Here is a 19,280-nt window from a genome sequence, read left to right on the forward strand (position 1 = left end):
TTCCATCTAATATCCTTTACACTCATATTTAGTACAGTTCTTTTTCACTTTGATGTGTTTTATTTATTACCATCTTATATAACTTTTCGTATAACAAAGGCAAAATTATCTGCTATCTGTTCAAGACGTTTATCTGCATCGGACATATTTTTTAACTTTTCGTAAAAGGCCTTCTAGACGACCTCATAAGTCCATTGCGCAATTTATTCGCACGGTCGATCTTCGTTATACAATTCATGTTCATGATATCATCCCACGCTGTACAGACAGCGTGGTATAGAGAGTAAATACAGTCGCTCAGGGTTAGAGTTGACTAAATATGAGCAATGCGACGACAACTTTATATAAAGTGGGTATTGATGGCACTAAAACGCTGTCATATACGACATGTACAAGTGCTTTGGTCGTGAGAGAGAGAAAGATTTCCGAATGCTCTTAGTTCCAGATACAACACAAATCAGCATATAAAATCAAATAGTAAATGTGTTTTTTATTGTAAGCTTTGAAAAAGTCGAATATTACCTCGAAAACCACTAATCTTAACGTGTATTTAATATTAATTCTGAGAACGATTCAAAATTAATCATCGGAATTTAATTTGTTTCACAAAGTCCTCTGGGTCGCCTTTATTTCATTATAAACCGGATTGCGAGCCCAAGATGTTCGTTTTGATGTTTAATCACACAAACGCGGCGTTACCTCTCGTGTTTTATGATGCGTAATTGCTGCTCCAATGTAAAAGATTCGATTACAAGATTGCGTATGCGGTTATTGATTAATTATGGAATGCTATTAAAACATAACGTTCTTATCGATTTTTTACTTTTGTTAGTGAAATTTGTTAACATCATGTGATGCATCATTGTCCAATGTTAATTACTACATAACGGTGGGATAATTATATAAGAAATGACATTTTAGAAAATGTAGTTTCTTGAAACTGAGATTGGAACATAAATCATAATCTGATGTGCACATGCTATTACACGATTAAAAGTCATATTATGTTGCAAAACCGGCATGTCGTTTATTTTCCGCGGACTGTGAGTTGTGTGGATCTCATAGATCGCAATCAGTGCCAATTTGAATCAGTTCACCTCGAGACCGCGGGGAACTGCTATGCTAATTCGTTTTTGTGTTATAATATTATTCTACATAATAAATTATGAAAAGCGTTCGAAATCCATTACAACGTTCGCACAATATATTTCACAAAGTCACTTTGTTACCTTTTTCGCATCGACTACACGTTTCTCTGCATTCGTTCTTGTTGCCATAATAGATTAGAGCACGACGGGTGTGAATTTAAAATATTATCAATATATTTTTTGCTTGTCTATTTTTATGAACTTCCCATGGGATAAATTAATAATTTTTGCTTATTGTTAAAAGTCTTCAAATAAAAAAGTAACAAATAGTTGTATTATTAGTTTTTGCGAGAACTCGGCTGGAGATCATTGTATTGTCGTAGAGATCATGATTCACTTTCTGCCGGAGAGCCAACACAGTATCTTTGAACTGTTGCGAATACCATTGTGAGAGATGATGGCGTTTTAATAAAGTATTGAATTAACTATCATCCGATTTAATTAATGGAGAATTGGCACTAATGAAATGCGATGCCGAGCGAACGCTGTTCATAAATTCAGTCCGTCGAACCGAATTAAAGCCGACACTGACACAGGTGTTATAAGAAAAAAATACGCATTTGGAAATAATATGAATCGAATAGAATGTGAATAATCAAACATCATTTATCTTACAAAAGGCTATTGAGATAATTATTGACTTCGTGGAATAATAAAGTTATTAAGTATATTTTAATTAACTTCCAGTTGTAATCGGTTACAAGAATTTTTGAAACATAATTGTGTATTAAATTTTATATAGTTTATGAACCCGCATTAATGAATTCCAAGTTTATTTCTAAATTATCATTTATTAAGGATTAACTTCATCTATTTCTGAATATTAATAATTGCTTACTATATATATTTTGTCATTGAAAGTAAAAAATTAATTGTGTGCTTATATAATGTTCTTCGGAATGATATTGAATATTAATTTTGATGTTCAAGTTTATTAAATTTTAAACATTCAATACAAGTTATTTATTACTTTCACAAGCAAATATGAGATATATTTGAGGTATGAAACCGAAGTAACGAGTTCAGAAATTTAAGAGAAGAGAAAATCCATTGTCAAGACATTGTTGAAATATTTATGAAACCCCTGCTTACTTATTTATGTATGGGCGTTCTTTGATAAGAACAAGATTCCGAGCAAAAGCTCTGAAAATATTTGAACAAAATGAATAATAATAATGATAATAATATTTCCATCCCGCCTAGAGTCCTGAAATATTTCACGGTTGTCGGGCACAACGTATTAGAAAATCACATAATGGGTGATAACTGTTAAATAATTCCTATTAAACTTTTATATTCCATACAATAATATAAATTATGTTCGATAAAAATGTCATGCATAGGCGGACTTCTTTTATATACGAGCAAGTTTTATGTCCAGCATACGCCAGTGCCGGTCATCGATAATAATTTGTGTTTATAATTTATTGGTTTCTGATAAATGATATTCATAGCAAATCATGCGACAGCAAAATAGTAATAACTTATGAATTATTCACGACTGTAAATAATCGAATGAGAGTATTCAAATGACATGAGCTTTAATGAATAATATTTAAATGAATATAAATTATGAGACTTTGATCTAACCAAACGACTCAATCACGTCGTTAAGGATATTATTCTTGTTACATTTGTAAAGACAACTATCAACATTTACGTTGTTCGATTTGACCTTTGCTGTAGTTCTGGATTAAATATTTTAAATTGTCTAATTCTAATGGTTGAGGCCAAAACCTGACCAGTTTTTCTAATTCTAATAAATTATAATAAATCATGCTGTATCCCGAGTGCCAGTAACAGCAAGTTACCGCCGCCGTAGTTGAGGCCGCGGCAAGAAATGGCAACGCAAGAACCCGGCGTTCGGCTCTTTGGCGTACTATTATAAACGTAATATATAATAATAACCGATGCGAGGAACAGCTCACTGCGAAGGTCTTCAAATCGTAATTGCTGCCTTAATTACCGGTTTTACCAGTTGTTCTTCTCCAAGTTGGCATTCTGACGTTCCTGGCATGAGCTCCGAGGCAAGACGGGGTTCTTAGTTACTTCTACGACAAGGAAATGTGACAGCTCAGTTTATGCATTATTAAACCACGCAATCTATTGCGAAAAGTTACACGACGGAAAATTGAGATTCCACTTCCAATAACATTGAAAACTTTGCAGAAGGTTACAAGGAACATCTCAGAGCACATTAGTCATAATCGACTAATTATTAAATAAATTCCATAATTCATTTGAAATACCTATAGGGCAAGAAATCTTGCTTTGGATGCATTAATTCAATTCTTTTTTATTTTAAATTTTTGTATTAATTAATGGTCATATAATTTTATTTTATTTTGCCTTAATTCTTTGTTGCCTAATTACTCATTCCTTTGGAATATGAGCAATTAATCACAATGACTAAAATATTTTGAAATATTTCAAACTCGATTTATGTTGTTATTTCTCATGTGAATCAGTTTTCAATATTAATCAATAATTGTAACTGTTTAATTTAAAATAATGGCTTAATCTTATTAATTTTCAATTAATTAATATCATAATCATTCTTCAACCAACTTTTCAGTTATACGCTTGGGAATGTTTTTTATGACCTCGTTCCTCAGGTGTTTATTATAACGATGCACTATTCGACGCTTTTATTCACTGTTTCCTATTGCTCCGTTCAATTATAATTTTTCACCGTTATTTATTTAGTATAAGAATAAAATATATGTATATAAAAATATTAACACATTTTTGTGGCATTATTTTATTTGCCGTTCGCCAGGTTTATAAACCTGTTATTCAAAGAAAGAGTGTATGTATAATGAATAATCATCAATATATGCAGCCACGAATATTCTTATTATTCGGAAGTTGAATAAATTAAATATTTTAATAAGCGATCATTTATTAGTATTATTTGTTTTAAATTATATTTAATAATAACATTTAAATATAACTGTAAGCTAATGTTCTTTTTTATTTTCAGATCCTTCTCATTCAAGATGCTTCGTGCAGTAAATTTCTACACGCTTTTCCTGCTGCTTACTCTAGTCCTTCTGCCCGGTACCTTGTCCTTGGCAAACTGTCCAGCCGGTTGTGATTGCGACGATGATACACTGGTGGTACAGTGCGACGAAAGTCGTCTGGATGTTCTTCCCATTGCCTTAAATCCATCAATCCAACGTTTGGTCATACGAAATAACAAGATCAAAACGGTTGATAGCAGTATTCAGTTCTACGCAGAGCTACATTTCTTGGATTTGTCTTCTAATCATCTCCTGAATATTCCGCCGAAGACTTTCGATCATCAGCACAAATTACAAGAATTGCATCTCAATCACAATAAGATCTCGATGGTACATAACAAGACATTCCAGGGATTGAATTCGTTGACGGTAAGTTTGATTTTTTTAAATTATCATCATTTTTAATTATTAATCAATTCTCAATTAATTTGTTCTGTAACGTGTAATTAATAAAGATTTTATATTTCAGGTTTTAAACTTGCGAGAGAATATCATTGAAGAGCTAGGTCCAAGTGTCTTTGGAGTTCTTCCGAGGCTAGAAGAACTAAATCTTGGGCAAAATCGGTTGACTAAAATCGATCCGCAAGCATTCAATGGATTGATGTCTTTACGTGTCCTTTATCTTGATGACAATCAATTGACATCTGTGCCAACGGCAAGTTTCCAGTTTTTACCCGGTTTAGCTGAGCTACATGTGGGTTTGAATAGCTTTTCGATGCTTCCTGAAGATGCTTTCAAAGGTTTGCAAAAACTATCAGTGTTGGATGTCCGTGGCGCTGCTCTTACTAATGTCTCCGCTGGTGCTTTTAATGGACTCGCAGCATTGAGGTCACTAGATCTTTCTGGAAACAGTTTGTCGGTGATACCTACGCAAGAATTATCCGGTCTTGTACGATTGGAAACACTTAGCTTAGGACAAAATCAATTTGAAACTATTCCTGCTCGAGCTTTCCGGGGATTGGTTAATCTGCGGCGTTTAGATATTACAGCAGCTCAAAATCTCAAACGAGTTGAACGAGATGCTTTTGCTGATAATTTAAATCTTGAAAATTTAATTCTGGCCAGTAATAAACGCTTATCCGTAATAGAAGACGGATCTTTGGCAGGTTTGCCGAATCTTAAACACTTGGTCCTAAAAGAAAACGCTTTCGAAAGCTTTCCAGAGAGTTTATTATCATGGAGTGAACTTAAACGTTTAGAATTAACAGATAATCCTTTGCTTTGTGATTGTGCACTCCTGTGGCTGAGGGAATTGTTAGCCGAACGAAATTTTACTAGTGCACAGTGCCATGGACCAAAACACGTTCGTGAAAGGCATTTACGAACGGTATCTGCCGAAGAACTTGGATGCGCCAGGACGGATCCAAGGCAGCAAGCCATTGTCGGAGCTATAGTCGTTGGAGGTGCAGCATTATTGACAGCGCTGTTGTTATTATTGTACAGATACAGGCGCAGAGTACAAGAAGCACTCAAAGACTACCGTCTGGGTCAGCGTTCTGCAATGAGCCGCAAAGAGCATGAATATCAGAAGACATTTTCAGAAGATGAATATGCAGCGGCTCGCCGCTACCCTCAATTGCCACCACCCCCGATTCACAGGCCAGTTCCGGTGACGGAACTATAGCAGCTAGATATGTACGGGCCGCCTCCAGAAGTGTTCTGCGTCGGAGGTCCGCCCGTACATGGAAACAGCAACGGCAACGGTGTTGGCCATACAGGCAATGGCCATCATTCGTTAACCGCCGCTCGTAGACCGCCATCGCACCTGCATAGCTTGGCGTCCAGCGGCGGCACGTTGCCGGCTAATGGATTTTCGTATTACGAAGGCGTGCATTCCAATTCACATGGACTACCGCCGCGTCGGCATTTGGCGTGCGGGCGCCATCCGCCGCCACTGCCGCCTTTGCCGCCGATGGCGACGGAGAATGAATATAGTGTAATTCAGCCAGTTCACGCCTATCGTTAATATGCATTTGCAGCTGATATCTTGAAGAGCAATATTATTAATACGAAAATTCTCGATAAAAGTAAATACGAAAGCATTCCGTTTTAAACAGTGTGCCTGTGTGTAATGTGTACATGTGAATAACAAAGACTTGCAATAGACTGAAGTGTGAAATGATGTTGTTGAATTGGTTAGATTTAGTAATAAGTGATGAAAAATAGACTATAAAATGTATTATATAAATCGATATTTTAATGTGCTCTATTTATCTGGAATATATTGGAGCATAAAAAAGACGAAATGGAAACGTTTCGAAATTTTGTACATATGTATTTTTATTATATGCATTATTTTTAATTTTTAAGATTTGTATAAAATATATTAATATTTATTATGCTCTTAAATATAGGTTGATAAGGCCATTATTTAGATCATAATGAATACCAAAATGTAATTGAAACCAGTAATATGGTCTCAAAAATGTGCGCAACTTTGTAAATATTTCATAAATTAGGAAAGCACACGATATCAAAACATTTGTAAAGTCTTAGGTTAAAAAACAAATACTATTCAAAGAAACTGTACTATTTATTCTAAATTATATAAATTAAACACATATAAATATATAAAAACATAAAATATATAAATACATTAATTTTCTTTATCCATTTACATATTTCATATGCAATGTTGATTTATCACTTTGAAACGCTCTACATGTAAATTTATATCAAAGTTGAGAGCAAATACTTTTATATTGAGATGTAATACATTGTATTAAATTATATTCTTTATTTTTAAAGTATACAGGCACAATATTTATTGGTTGTAACTCAATAGCGATCTAGTCAACAACAATTAAAGGTCAGAATTTTAAATAAATGAATTCTTTATTTTAAGCAATGTTGCTATTTGTAATATTTGAAATAACATAAATGTAGTAATGTATATGGACAAAGGATAATCTATGATAATTAGTAAATGAAATCTTTCAATTTGATTCAAATAAAACACCATGAAATAGAACCGTATTTATTTTTTATAAATATGTTTTTATAAACATAATGCATTCATTTCAGGTACCTTTTCAGGTTGCATCAATAATGAGTTAGAGTTATCAGTAATGAATTTGACAAATGATACTTTATTATTAGTAATATATCATTATTAGTATTCTGTTCAAAGGCAGCTCCTTTCAATTTTTATTTATTTTCGTACAGAAATAGTGTAAAAATAGGTGCCACCTGTGCAAAACCATTCCAAACTTGGGGTTGCACCGGTTCTGAGTCAGATATCGTACCTAAAAATATATCTATTACATTTATATATAAGTGAAAAATATACCTGTACACACCCATGTGCACTGTTTATGCAAGACGTCGTGACAGAATCTTTTTGGATTTTATGGAAGATTAATATATAATTATATATATATATATATAATTACACTATACTAGAACAACACAACAATTTTCACATTGAACACAATAGAAAGAAGAATTTCAGAGAAAATGTCATATGGAGTGCCAGCAAAACATATAACGAATTGCCAAACAATATTAAGATGACCAAAGATGACGATAAATTTAAAAGAAAAATAAAAAAACACTATAAGGAAATTGAAGACCAAGAAGACTGAAGAGTGATATATAAAGATATTTTTAGTTATATATAGATATTATATTAATGAAATAGATTATTATAGTCAAATGAAATGTATATATTATATGAAAACTGTTTTCATAATCTCTCATACCAGGCAACTCTGCCTGACTGAGATATGAAAATAATGTATATATATATATAAAAAATAAAAAAAATAAAAAAAAAAATATATATATATATATATATATATATATATATATTAATTCATATACAGCTAGGTGAATTGAATCATCTTGGTTTTTGAGTAAAATTGTTATATGTATTTGAATGATCCGATTTTGATGAAATATATAAATGTACATATATTAATTTATAAATGATTATATGTGTTAGAATCGTTTAGATTGCACTTAGAATTAATATAAATATATATGTATATATTGGTTTATTCACGACTAGATGTATTTGAATTATTCCGATATTTATTGAAAATCAATTTATAAATGTATATATTAATTCATATACCCCTAAATGAGTTTGAATCATTTAAATTTTTAACTAAAATTGTTATGTTAATGTATATTTTGATTATATTATGACTAAATGCTTTCAAAAAGAATCGGTACTTGTGGAAAATCATAGGATAGGATAGATGTGTTTAAATCATCTCGGTTTTGCTCAAAATTATTATATAAATGTATATATTGATTTATGAATGATTTCGGTATTTATGGATATATGCAAATGTGTATATATTCACATAAAAAAATCTAATAAGATTCCACTTGCGGCTGGCCACGTCACGCCGTTAGCGAACTTAAAGTAACGGTTATTTAACGGCAGTCGTTTTCAAGATGGTAACGCTGTCAAATTCATGATCTAGTAGCAGCTATCTTCATTGTGAATTCACGCCTGCGGAACATTTCTCGATTAATTAATATTCTTTTGTAGATTTAACTAAATCTCAATTAAAAAAATACTTATCAGCATTGTGTTAACGAATTTGCAATAATTGAAAGTAAATACATGTAAGAAACAAATTTTACTAACTTTTTTTGTTTCATCATTGATTTAGTCAATAAATTTTAGGTTAAGCATGATTTTTTTGTGATAGTTTCATATTTGTGCAAAAATACTTTTTTCGAGTATGATTGGCATTCATTTCGTTTTTATTATTTAATTAGATAACTTTGCACCATGGCTGCAGCATTATTTAATCGAATTGGTCAGTTGGGACTTGGGCTTGCAGTTGTAGGCGGCGTTGTAAATTCAGCTTTATATAATGGTAATCATTTTTAAATAGTTGTATAAAGTATTTCTGGTGTTTAATACGCTTTTGACACAAATTAATAGTCGATGGAGGACACAGAGCCGTGATATTTGACAGGTTTTCGGGAATTAAAAATAGTGTTGTTGGAGAAGGAACACATTTTTTCATTCCATGGGTGCAAAGGCCAATCATTTTTGATATCAGATCACAACCTCGTAATGTCCCAGTTGTTACGGGCAGCAAAGGTATGCTTATTATCATGAATCACTCAGTTTTGTATAATTTGACTAATTATAATCTTTGAATGATTTCAGATCTTCAAAATGTAAACATCACTTTACGTATTTTATTCAGACCTAAACCTGATCAATTGCCAAAAATCTATACTATACTAGGTATTGATTATGATGACAGAGTTCTTCCATCTATCACAACTGAAGTCTTGAAAGCAGTAGTTGCACAATTTGATGCAGGAGAATTGATTACCCAAAGAGAGGTAATTTTATATTTAATCAATATTTTATTAATATTTCATCTTCCAATTATTTTTCAAGTTATGCTTATGCTAATTGCCTTTCAATTCTGTTTCTAGTTGGTTTCCCAAAAAGTAAGTGAAGATTTAACAGAACGAGCAGCACAATTTGGGGTTATTTTGGATGATATCTCTATTACACATTTGACCTTTGGTAAAGAATTCACACATGCCGTTGAATTGAAACAAGTTGCACAACAAGAAGCTGAAAAGGCTAGATTCTTAGTAGAAAAGGCTGAACAACAGAAAAAGGTAGTTTGTCTAGTACAATTTTAATAAATATTTATCTTTGATCAAAGAAAAGTTGAAAAGAATGAAGATAAGTTATCAAAATATTTTATTTGTAGGCTGCTGTCATCAGCGCTGAGGGAGATGCCCAAGCTGCCTTGCTGTTGTCAAAATCTTTAGCTGAAGCTGGTGATGGTTTAGTTGAGCTTCGTCGTATTGAAGCAGCTGAAGATATTGCTTATCAATTATCAAGATCTAGGCAAGTGTCATATATTCCAACTACAGGCCAAAACTTCTTGTTAAACCTACCTCAATAAATTACATGTTACTTTTATTGTGAGTCTTAAATTTTATATTATTTAGCATACAAAAAATAGATATATGTACTGGTTATTCATTTTACATAAAAAGTTTAACAAAGGTTAAATGACTTTGATTTAATTAAATAAAAATGTTCTTTCTATGATTTCTATGTATTTTTTTTCTCTCATTTTAAAATTATTTGTAATTTCAAGCATACACATTATGAAATCATAATCTATTAGTTAAAATTGTAGACACTTAAGGTAATAAAAACAATGCAGAAAAGTAAATTTATCAGAAAAAAAATATTACTGTAAATCACTGGTTCGTTTTCAAAAAAAAATTTGTGCAGTACAACAAAATTTATTTTGGAGATTGTGGAAAATTGCTGGACGATTTTGTTTTTAGTCTTGTTTGTTGGGCTGAATGAACTTAATTTGCTTCTAAAAGTTGAGCTTCCACTCTTAGAACTTCTGCAAATTTGGGTATATTAAGTTCATTGTGGTTGGTCATAAACTTTGGGGCATTGCTGATCATTTTAAGAATGATCAGCAATCATCATCCCCGAAATTCTATGCTGTGGACATAACATGTCTAGTGAGTTTGAAAAGTTTCCTCATAAGTGAGTTTAATTCTATCAATTTTATATTAGTAGTTTTTTATTCATAGTTATGTTCCACTAATTGGTGATTTAACATTGCCCAGATTGTTGAATTGGTGTTGATTGGTGACTTAACATTATTCAGATACAAAACAGTTTCTTAGTGAAATAATGTGTTGTGATTTGGCAACATTATAAGCCATAATTTTATTTGGATCAGTTGATTTGAAGATGAGATGACGTAATCAGCATACATATCACAAAACAGAGTTATAATATTGGACCAAGAACACCTCGAGAAATACTAAATTGAATCAGTTCTGGAGGAGGTGGACTGCAGTTCTTCATATACATTAATTTGGAAACTTATTGGAGATAAATGATTTCAAACTTGTGAATTAGTTTGGAAAGGCTTATTTTGTATACAAAACCTCTATGCCAAACTCTTAATAAGGTATTTGGTGAGGTGAAGAAAAACCACCACACTGAATTATATTTATTCAGGGAAGTGACAATAGAGTTGATTATGTTGTATTATTAAATAAAGCCTTCTGAAACCAGCCTGATAGTTAGGTATCCAAATTTCTTTGGGATGGTCTTTAAGAAGTCTTTGTGAAAAGTATTAAAAAAAATGCTCTTAAGATTAATTCATATTTAATAATATATCTATACAATCAATAATTTATTAAAGTTTTAATTATTATTGCTATATTGCAATAATATTTTCATTTCAATAAGTCATAGCTACTTTTTCATGTATAACGAGTCCTCAGTGGTGATGGTCTTTGTGGAAACGTTGGCCACAGTAACCACAAGTGTGTTCACCCTTTTGGTCCTGCATCAAAAAGTGGTTTAGTAATTATACATAAGACATTATAAATATACATACCAAATTAATATAAACTTTGGGATGTCCTAATGGACCACCACCTCCATCACAAAAAATGACACGCTCTTTTTCTAATTTTGATGGGACTTCGTTAACTAACTTGACAGCCCAGTTCTTATTAGTTTGCTTTGGAGCGACCATAAATCTACAGTTCCTGTAATCGTCAGCTTCCCAATCCTTGGCATTTTAAATTCATATGATTTAAATACATAAATCAATTGACATTCATATCTTTGATTTATTATTACCTGGCCAGTGTGAGTTACCGTACTCGAAGATTTACTTTCAGTACTAGATTTACATCTTGATAAAACGCACTGATTAACTTTAAATATATTTCGGACTGGAATTTTTGCTAAATTCGCAAACGACATGTTGCTTGTTATTATTCTTAAAGAACGTATGAAAATTATATGGGCCGAAAAATGACATAACAGCCCATAGAAACTTTTATGTAGTATGGTTGAAAACAAATAGTGTGATATTGCCTTTAGGTCTCATAAGTGACCCCACTACTTTTTATTCGCTGTTGTTGGCAAATTTAATGGTTCTCTCACGTTGGTATTACACTAGGCTGCCATTTTGTATTGTAAAAAGAGCAGATATCAGTTGTGTATATATGGTGTTTATTTGTCATTTTAAAGATACTATTTTGTGCAAGATAATTAACAAATGTTTAAATGGACGCATCGTCCATTATTACACAAGTGTCGCGGGATGACGAACAATTAAATTCATTTGCTAACGAAAAAGGTAAATATTAGTTCAAGGAATATGCCCATAAAAAGTGATGTGTTCTACACCTGTTAACACCTAATCATTCCGTATTGTGATTGACATTTGCGTTTTCGTAACAAATGTGATAAATCAATAGAAATCGAATTGAAATTTTTGTAATCATTCTGATATTTAATATTTTATGACTATGTGGAATAATGTCCCTTGATTTATTGCGCTTTGCAAAAAGTAAACAAGGTGTAATCAACCTTGAACAGATGTCAATTTATTAAAATTCTATAGTGATACGTATTTGTAAAGTTTTCTATTATTAATATTAATTACATGGCAAATATGTGCCATGTAAAATAATGCTACATCAATTCTCAGTTTTGTGCTTCAGTACTGTAGTTTCACACCAAAAAATCAATCAGGGATATTATCTTCATTATTGCAAAATCATTGATATTTTAGAAAGTTTTTTTTTTAGTAATTAGGCATTAGTAATTTAAAATCCAATATATGTGTTTAATTATACATATATATTCCATGGATATAAAATCAGAATAATTTCAGAGACAAAGAATTGGTCAGTGTATTAATAAAAATAATAAGTCAACATTATAATTTATCTGAACAAATGAAATGTTCTGACACTTACTTTTCTCCTTGACATTGCATAAATATGTTTAATCTTACAAGACCCTTAAGAATCTTAATTGGGCATAAGTTCAAGACATTGTATCGTTCAGCTGAATACAGTAATTTTGTGATAAAATCTGCCAAACATTATTATTATACTATATTATTATTTCTTACTTTTGCAGGTGTAGAAAATGAAACAGAAAAGAATAAAAATAAGGTGCGGAGGCGGCTGTGGCGTTCTCTATTATGCTGCTGGTCAGGTAGGGGAATCCTTAAAGGACCAGGAGGTTCCAATGGGGGTGAAGGTGATAGGCAATCTCCACCCTTGTTGACAACTGGATCCCCACAATATTTACTGCCTGCCATAAGACATCAGGATATGCATAAGAAATGCATGGTTATAGATCTTGATGAGACACTTGTACATAGCTCTTTCAAGGTAACTTGTATTATTGTTATATGGTTCAATAATTGTTTGTCATCAAATTATAGAACAAAAGCTTTGATGATGTAAAAATATCATGCTTATTACTATTTATTTTAGCCGATTAACAATGCAGACTTTGTAGTGCCTGTGGAAATTGATGGTTCAGTGCATCAAGTATTTGTTCTGAAACGGCCCCATGTGGATGCATTTTTGCAAAGAATGGGTGAATTATATGAGTGTGTTTTATTCACAGCTAGTTTAGCAAAATATGCTGATCCTGTTGCAGATCTTTTAGATCGTTGGGGAGTATTCAGAGCAAGGTGAGTGATTTTGAACTGTTCATATATAATTGGTTATTTATTATATTTATATATATATATAATTTACTTATGTACATATTTGATTTTTAGGCTGTTTAGAGAGAGCTGTGTTTTTCATAGAGGAAATTATGTGAAAGATTTAAATAAACTTGGTAGACCTCTACAACAAATTGTTATTGTAGACAACTCTCCAGCTAGTTACATTTTTCATCCAGATAATGCGGTTAGTTTCATATTTTAGTTAAATTGCAAGTTATTTATATTAGTTCAGCATTAAATAAGAGATTTTATAACTCTCATCTGATTATTTTTTTTATTATTTGAGTTTAAGTTTTTTAATATCTATTACTTCAAATTGAAGAAATGCACTAAGAAAAGTTTCCTCTATAATAAATAGTTTGATGTTAGAATGGTTATTTTTAACTTGGTAAATAATTCTATTTTATTAATTTCTTTTATTTTTTTATTTCTAGGTCCCTGTTGCATCCTGGTTTGACGATATGACCGATAGTGAACTTTTGGACTTGATCCCATTTTTTGAAAAACTGAGTAAAGTGGATAGTGTTTATACTGTTCTTTGTAATAGTAATCATCCATATCATTCACCTTCTGGTGTACAACCACCACAACCATCCTAGTATAAGGTCACTAGGAACCACTTGTCCAGAACTCGCAGTGCGAAAAAAAGATTTACTCTGGTCAATTGTAATAACAACAATAACAAACATTTGCTGCAAAGTAAAGGAAAGGTCAGGAATAATAAAAAATATCTTTGTAAGAGAGTAGTTACCAGGTCTAATGACAATATTAAACGGGACAAGAGATTAAGAACACGAGTTACAAAATTGAAAAGTGCCACTAGTGCGTTGAATAATAAAAACAAATTGTGAGATATTATTAGTAGATTTGTATAATGATTTAAGTTTATGCAATGAAAGTAACTCGTTACAAAGTCCTTGTCGATATTTTAAAAATTGTTCTGATTATTGTCATATTGATTTTTTTTTAATACTATATCCTATTACTGCCCCAAACGTATTCAGTACTGTCAAATTTACTTTGTATATAAATTTCAGTGCAGAACCTTTTTAATAATACCCTGAAATTGTTGCAATTATTTTTTGTGAAACATCACATATTACTATTGAGTTCACATAAATTTCATTATGAACTCTCTTCACATTATTTTCTGAAATGTGTATCAATTAACCCCCCATATTCACAAATGTGCTTAGCGTATTTTTATTTTATTTGCAACAAAATTTAAGAGTATAAGTTTGCAAGAATATAATGAAAATAAAATTCAGGAAAATTTGCACATTATAAAATGTTTAAAATGATTTTTCTGGGCTGTATTTAGTTTTGATATTTTTCATCATTTTGTAGATAGGCTGAATCTTTGTTTTTTTTTATAACTTTACCTTACATATTTGATCTTCAATTGACTTCAATCAGAACAATATGGAATTAATAATGAAGGCCTTTGTATATACATATATACATATAGATGTACATCATTTATTTTTTATATTATAATTATAAAGGATATAAGATGCAATTAGTGAGTGAGAGAGCATGGAATACATGATGAGTAATATGTGTACAGTAAATTTTTGTTTTATTTTGGCTGGTTCCATTTTAGAATCGTTTGTATTCGCAAATGGAGATTTGTTTAATTTCCTATGTTTTATTTACTTTTATTTATGACTTATGAATGGTTATACAAAATTAGATCTGAAATTCATATATTTGATTATGAGTTTATTTAGTCCAATCAAATGATATTGAATAGCATTTATAACAATATTTATCTGATTTTTACCAAAACTTGTTTGAAAATGATAACAACTAAAGATTTTATTCAAATAGTTTTAATTTATTATTTGACTGGGCTATATTTATTTATATTATTTATCTATACTCTCATTTTTTTATCTGGTTAAACAAGTCTGCATTTTACGTATTGAGGTTTGTGCTTGATTATTTTATTATATTTTTATTTTAATAACCTTTTGTATTATTCTGTGTGATTCACGTATCGGTAAGTGGTTTGCTATGTGCCAAATCTGCCTTTCTAGATTGGAAAAACGTTATGACTGAAGTATATCAGATTTTAGGCAAATTTTGAATGACGATTGGTAAATGTTATTATTTACTAAAAAAACGATGCACCAACTTATAATCTGACAATTTCGAAAATAAAAAAGTGGACATTTCGCACAATTATCGATTTTCGATAGAAGCCGGCGTAAATTGACTAAACATCTTTCACAATCATTTTTATACTGCAATAATTTTTAAAAACAGTTTTATATAATAATTTTTTAAATTAGTAATTGCACTTATGACGAAACTTAGGAGGATTTGAGTGTTTTATACATTAATACCAATTTTCATATAAATATTCTAATGCCTTTTCGGTAGATCTATGTAATAGAATCTTCAACATCTTATCAAAGCTAAACTCTATTGACATGATACACTCAAAAACGTATTGCAAGACAAAGTTTAATTATTATTAGTGGCATCGCTATTTAATAAATTTACACATGTTTAATGTATGTATGAGAAATAGCATTTATTATGCATGTTCATAAGTGCATACTTATGTTCGATAAGTATTGACTTTCGCGACTTAATATTCGTCGGAAATTCTGCAATTCTTAGGTTTTGATATTGATTAGATTTCTACACTACTTCGGCAGTAACTAAATTTTTTAATAAATTTAGATTAAAGCATAATTGTTAAATGTGTGTTTACAATATGGTATAACATTGCTTCCTTTGCAATTTGTGAATTTTTATAATCAATTATGCATATATATATATATATATATATATATATATATGTGTGGTCAAGATTTGCATGCCTTATAGAAACAATTGATATACATGCCATTTTATTTATAATAATATAGTATGTGATTATGTAAATGAACAAATGGAAAATTGCGCAAATATACAAAATTAACACAAATATTACAAACCGGAATAAGTTTTTAAATTGTAAAATAAAAAAGAAAATAGTTCAAATATTCAGCATTATTAATATTATTAATAATATTATTGATAATATTAATATTATTAATAAGAAAATAGGCCAAATATTCAACATTATTGTTACATTTTTAATAATATGTGTATAATATTTGTATAATAATTCAGTTGCTCATTTACACAATCACATACCAGATTATAATCAATAGAATGACATCAATTGTTTTCATAAACCAAGCAGGATTTGGCTATATATATAATTATATATATATATATATATATATATATATATATATAATCAAATATAAATATTTACACAAAGATATGAAATATGCAATGTATGTTTTCAATACACTTGCACATTTTAACACTAGTATATGAAATTGGAATATTTATAAGCCATATCAAGATTTTAATTACGTTAGGTTTAATCAGTGTGTGCTTGAGTATCCTAAATTTATTCAAATAATACAATAATCTAGAGGTAATGAAATATTTATCTTATGTGTACCAATTTATTTATTATATGAAGATATATTCATTAAGCATGTATGAAATATCTTCATAAAAACTTAAAATTTTTTCAAAATTTTTAAAATACTTAATTTTAGAAATTCATACTTTTGAGTTGGAATTAAATAATTTGAGCTTGTTGAAGTGTATATATATATATATATATATATATATATATATATATATATCTTCGTATAAAATTAGTTGGTAAATATTTCACTCTCTTATCCTATAATTGTGATTTTTAAGTTTTAACTTCAAACTGCCTATCCTGAAGCGTTTTTTTAGATCATCCTTGTTTTCATATGTGAAATGTTATATATATTTAGTTACTAAGGGTTTTATCTTTTGCACAAATATTGACGAAATTAATTTTGTTTTATAATAAGTATATAAATAAGCAAATTGCTATATATTATAACGATATAAAATTTTATTAATTTATAACTTATAGAACGTTTCATTTTGGATTTGTCAATGCTCGGAAATTCTTTTCTTATTATTAGTGTTTCAGAGTAATTTAGAATATGCCCTCGCTTGGTGTATTCAGAGTTTTTGTTTTAAATCCTTTGTTAATAATAATGTTATTTATGAAATAGAAAGTTTTATAGGCAATTTTTATTCCTGGATTTGAAGTCCTTTGTCATTATGTGTTGAAAATTTAAGTTAAATATAATCTAATTGAATATAAGACACCGGTGACAAGTTCATGCTGTTTGATGCAAATAAAGTTTTATATTTGTTTCCGTATATTTTAAACTCGCACAGCAAATAATTGAAAAATTATGTTGGATTATTAATCAAATAGAGGAGCAATTTTCGAGCAACATTTGTATATATATATATATATATATATATATATATATATAATGTTACGTAATTTAGTGTGTCCATTTTATTTATATTGAATGTGAGCGCACAGTACATTTTGTTTATATTATTACATGTAAGCGATACTTATTAGTATGAACGTATCGCGTTATATAACATTATAAAGCACACTTTTCACGCTGTGTTTAATATATGCAAAGAGAGATTATATGTTTATAGGTTTTATTTAATTATATACTTGTAGTATTTTATACAATTTTAAAATTGTAAATTAACATTGTTAAATTTACATACTAACTGCGTGCAATGTTCTATTTACAATACTATGTATATAGTATAATTTTTTATAAAAAATATTATACTGATTATATCCCGAATATTTGTAACTATACATAAATATCTAAAAAAAAATCTTATAAATATATATTTACATATGTATGTACGTATATATTATGACTGGGAACAAAATGTAATCGCGGAACGTACATTTTCTTTGCCATACAAGCATTAATAATATTTATTTATGTAGAACCATTGCACTAGATCGTACCCTATATAATGAGATAGTTGATAGAAATAAGTGATGTTTATTGCGAAAACTTATGTCGTCGGCATAAAAAACGTTAAATAATTCCATACTATTAGAATTAATTAAAATAACGTTCTTTTATATCGGCGGCATTAGTGCACAATTATGTGATTGAATTTTGCAAGATTGGTGATTTCATTGTGATGTTTTATTTTATTTGACGTTTTCGCAAAATCGTCGCATAAAATAATAAGCTTTAATACGTTATGCAAAAAGTATGTACGCTGATAAGTATTGTTTAGTAAAATTGAATTTGCGAAGGGTATATCTAGTGAATAATATGGTTTATTCCTTAATTTCAATTATTCTATATCACATATGATTCTCCAGTTGACTGAATGTTTTCAAATGTATAAGGCAAGACTAAATTCTGTTACTTATTTACTTATAATTAGTTTATTAAAACTGCAAATTTTGAGAGCACTATCAAATATGGCGTAGATGATTACATACAGGGAAAGTAAATTCTTTCAATATTTTTCAATGCTAATTTCTTTTCATCTTTAAATATTTTTGAGAAGGTTCAGTGAACAATGACATTACAATTATCACATACATTTTACCATCGTTTGCATTTCATTATATTTCATCTTTTATAATAAATAGTAATATTCAGTATCACAATAATAAGTAAAAGTTTTACACACATTGCTGAAGTGGCCTTAAAGTTTATTACAATTATTGTCTTATTCAAGTT

The 19,280-nt window shown here is 29.8% G+C and overlaps 4 protein-coding genes across 4 annotated transcripts in view; 3 read left to right on the forward strand and 1 right to left on the reverse strand.

Moving 5' to 3' along the window:
• Positions 1–6,407, forward strand: part of LOC113372940 (slit homolog 2 protein-like) — a 63,005-nt gene extending 56,598 nt beyond the window's left edge. The window contains exons 3-4 of the mRNA XM_026613273.1: positions 4,132–4,540; positions 4,641–6,407. Coding sequence (XP_026469058.1) covers positions 4,148–4,540; positions 4,641–5,795 — 1,548 coding nt within the window. The 5' untranslated portion in view covers positions 4,132–4,147 and the 3' untranslated portion in view covers positions 5,796–6,407. The remainder of the gene's footprint in view (positions 1–4,131; positions 4,541–4,640) is intronic.
• A 2,207-nt stretch (positions 6,408–8,614) lies between these two features.
• Positions 8,615–10,125, forward strand: LOC113372462 (protein l(2)37Cc). Its single transcript, XM_026612796.1, has 6 exons — positions 8,615–8,749; positions 8,906–9,006; positions 9,075–9,236; positions 9,306–9,487; positions 9,584–9,775; positions 9,871–10,125. Exons 2-6 carry the CDS (start codon positions 8,919–8,921, stop codon positions 10,066–10,068), a joined length of 822 nt encoding a protein of 273 aa, XP_026468581.1. The 5' UTR covers positions 8,615–8,749; positions 8,906–8,918; the 3' UTR covers positions 10,069–10,125.
• Positions 10,126–11,292: 1,167 nt separating this feature from the next.
• LOC113373007 (NADH dehydrogenase [ubiquinone] iron-sulfur protein 6, mitochondrial) lies at positions 11,293–12,035 on the reverse strand. Its single transcript, XM_026613345.1, has 3 exons — positions 11,793–12,035; positions 11,545–11,721; positions 11,293–11,490 (listed from the first exon to the last, which is right to left on the reverse strand). Exons 1-3 carry the CDS (start codon positions 11,916–11,918, stop codon positions 11,425–11,427), a joined length of 369 nt encoding a protein of 122 aa, XP_026469130.1. The 5' UTR covers positions 11,919–12,035; the 3' UTR covers positions 11,293–11,424.
• Positions 12,036–12,117: 82 nt separating this feature from the next.
• Positions 12,118–14,957, forward strand: LOC113372598 (carboxy-terminal domain RNA polymerase II polypeptide A small phosphatase 1). Its single transcript, XM_026612956.1, has 5 exons — positions 12,118–12,297; positions 13,089–13,345; positions 13,451–13,653; positions 13,744–13,876; positions 14,127–14,957. Exons 1-5 carry the CDS (start codon positions 12,225–12,227, stop codon positions 14,289–14,291), a joined length of 831 nt encoding a protein of 276 aa, XP_026468741.1. The 5' UTR covers positions 12,118–12,224; the 3' UTR covers positions 14,292–14,957.
• The last annotated feature ends 4,323 nt before the right edge of the window (positions 14,958–19,280 follow it).

The sequence above is a fragment of the Ctenocephalides felis genome, unplaced genomic scaffold (genome assembly GCF_003426905.1).
Source record: "Ctenocephalides felis isolate EL2017-DRISC unplaced genomic scaffold, ASM342690v1 CF-g0.4_SCAFFOLD_01604, whole genome shotgun sequence".
NCBI lineage: Eukaryota > Metazoa > Arthropoda > Insecta > Siphonaptera > Pulicidae > Ctenocephalides > Ctenocephalides felis.

Bases quoted from the DNA above. Each gene is read 5' to 3' on its own strand.
- LOC113372598 (XM_026612956.1), top strand. From the start codon at position 12,225: ATGGACGCATCGTCCATTATTACACAAGTGTCGCGGGATGACGAACAA. The intron at 13,654-13,743 runs GTGAGTGATTTT...TTTGATTTTTAG, and splicing joins TGGGGAGTATTCAGAGCAAG to GCTGTTTAGAGAGAGCTGTG. The intron at 13,877-14,126 runs GTTAGTTTCATA...TTTTATTTCTAG, and splicing joins TTTTTCATCCAGATAATGCG to GTCCCTGTTGCATCCTGGTT.
- LOC113372462 (XM_026612796.1), top strand. From the start codon at position 8,919: ATGGCTGCAGCATTATTTAATCGAATTGGTCAGTTGGGACTTGGGCTT. The intron at 9,488-9,583 runs GTAATTTTATAT...TTCTGTTTCTAG, and splicing joins AATTGATTACCCAAAGAGAG to TTGGTTTCCCAAAAAGTAAG. The intron at 9,776-9,870 runs GTAGTTTGTCTA...TTTTATTTGTAG, and splicing joins AGGCTGAACAACAGAAAAAG to GCTGCTGTCATCAGCGCTGA.
- LOC113373007 (XM_026613345.1), bottom strand. From the start codon at position 11,918: ATGTCGTTTGCGAATTTAGCAAAAATTCCAGTCCGAAATATATTTAAA. The intron at 11,722-11,792 runs GTAATAATAAAT...TAAAATGCCAAG, and splicing joins CGGTAACTCACACTGGCCAG to GATTGGGAAGCTGACGATTA. The intron at 11,491-11,544 runs GTATGTATATTT...TTTTTGATGCAG, and splicing joins CCAAAGTTTATATTAATTTG to GACCAAAAGGGTGAACACAC.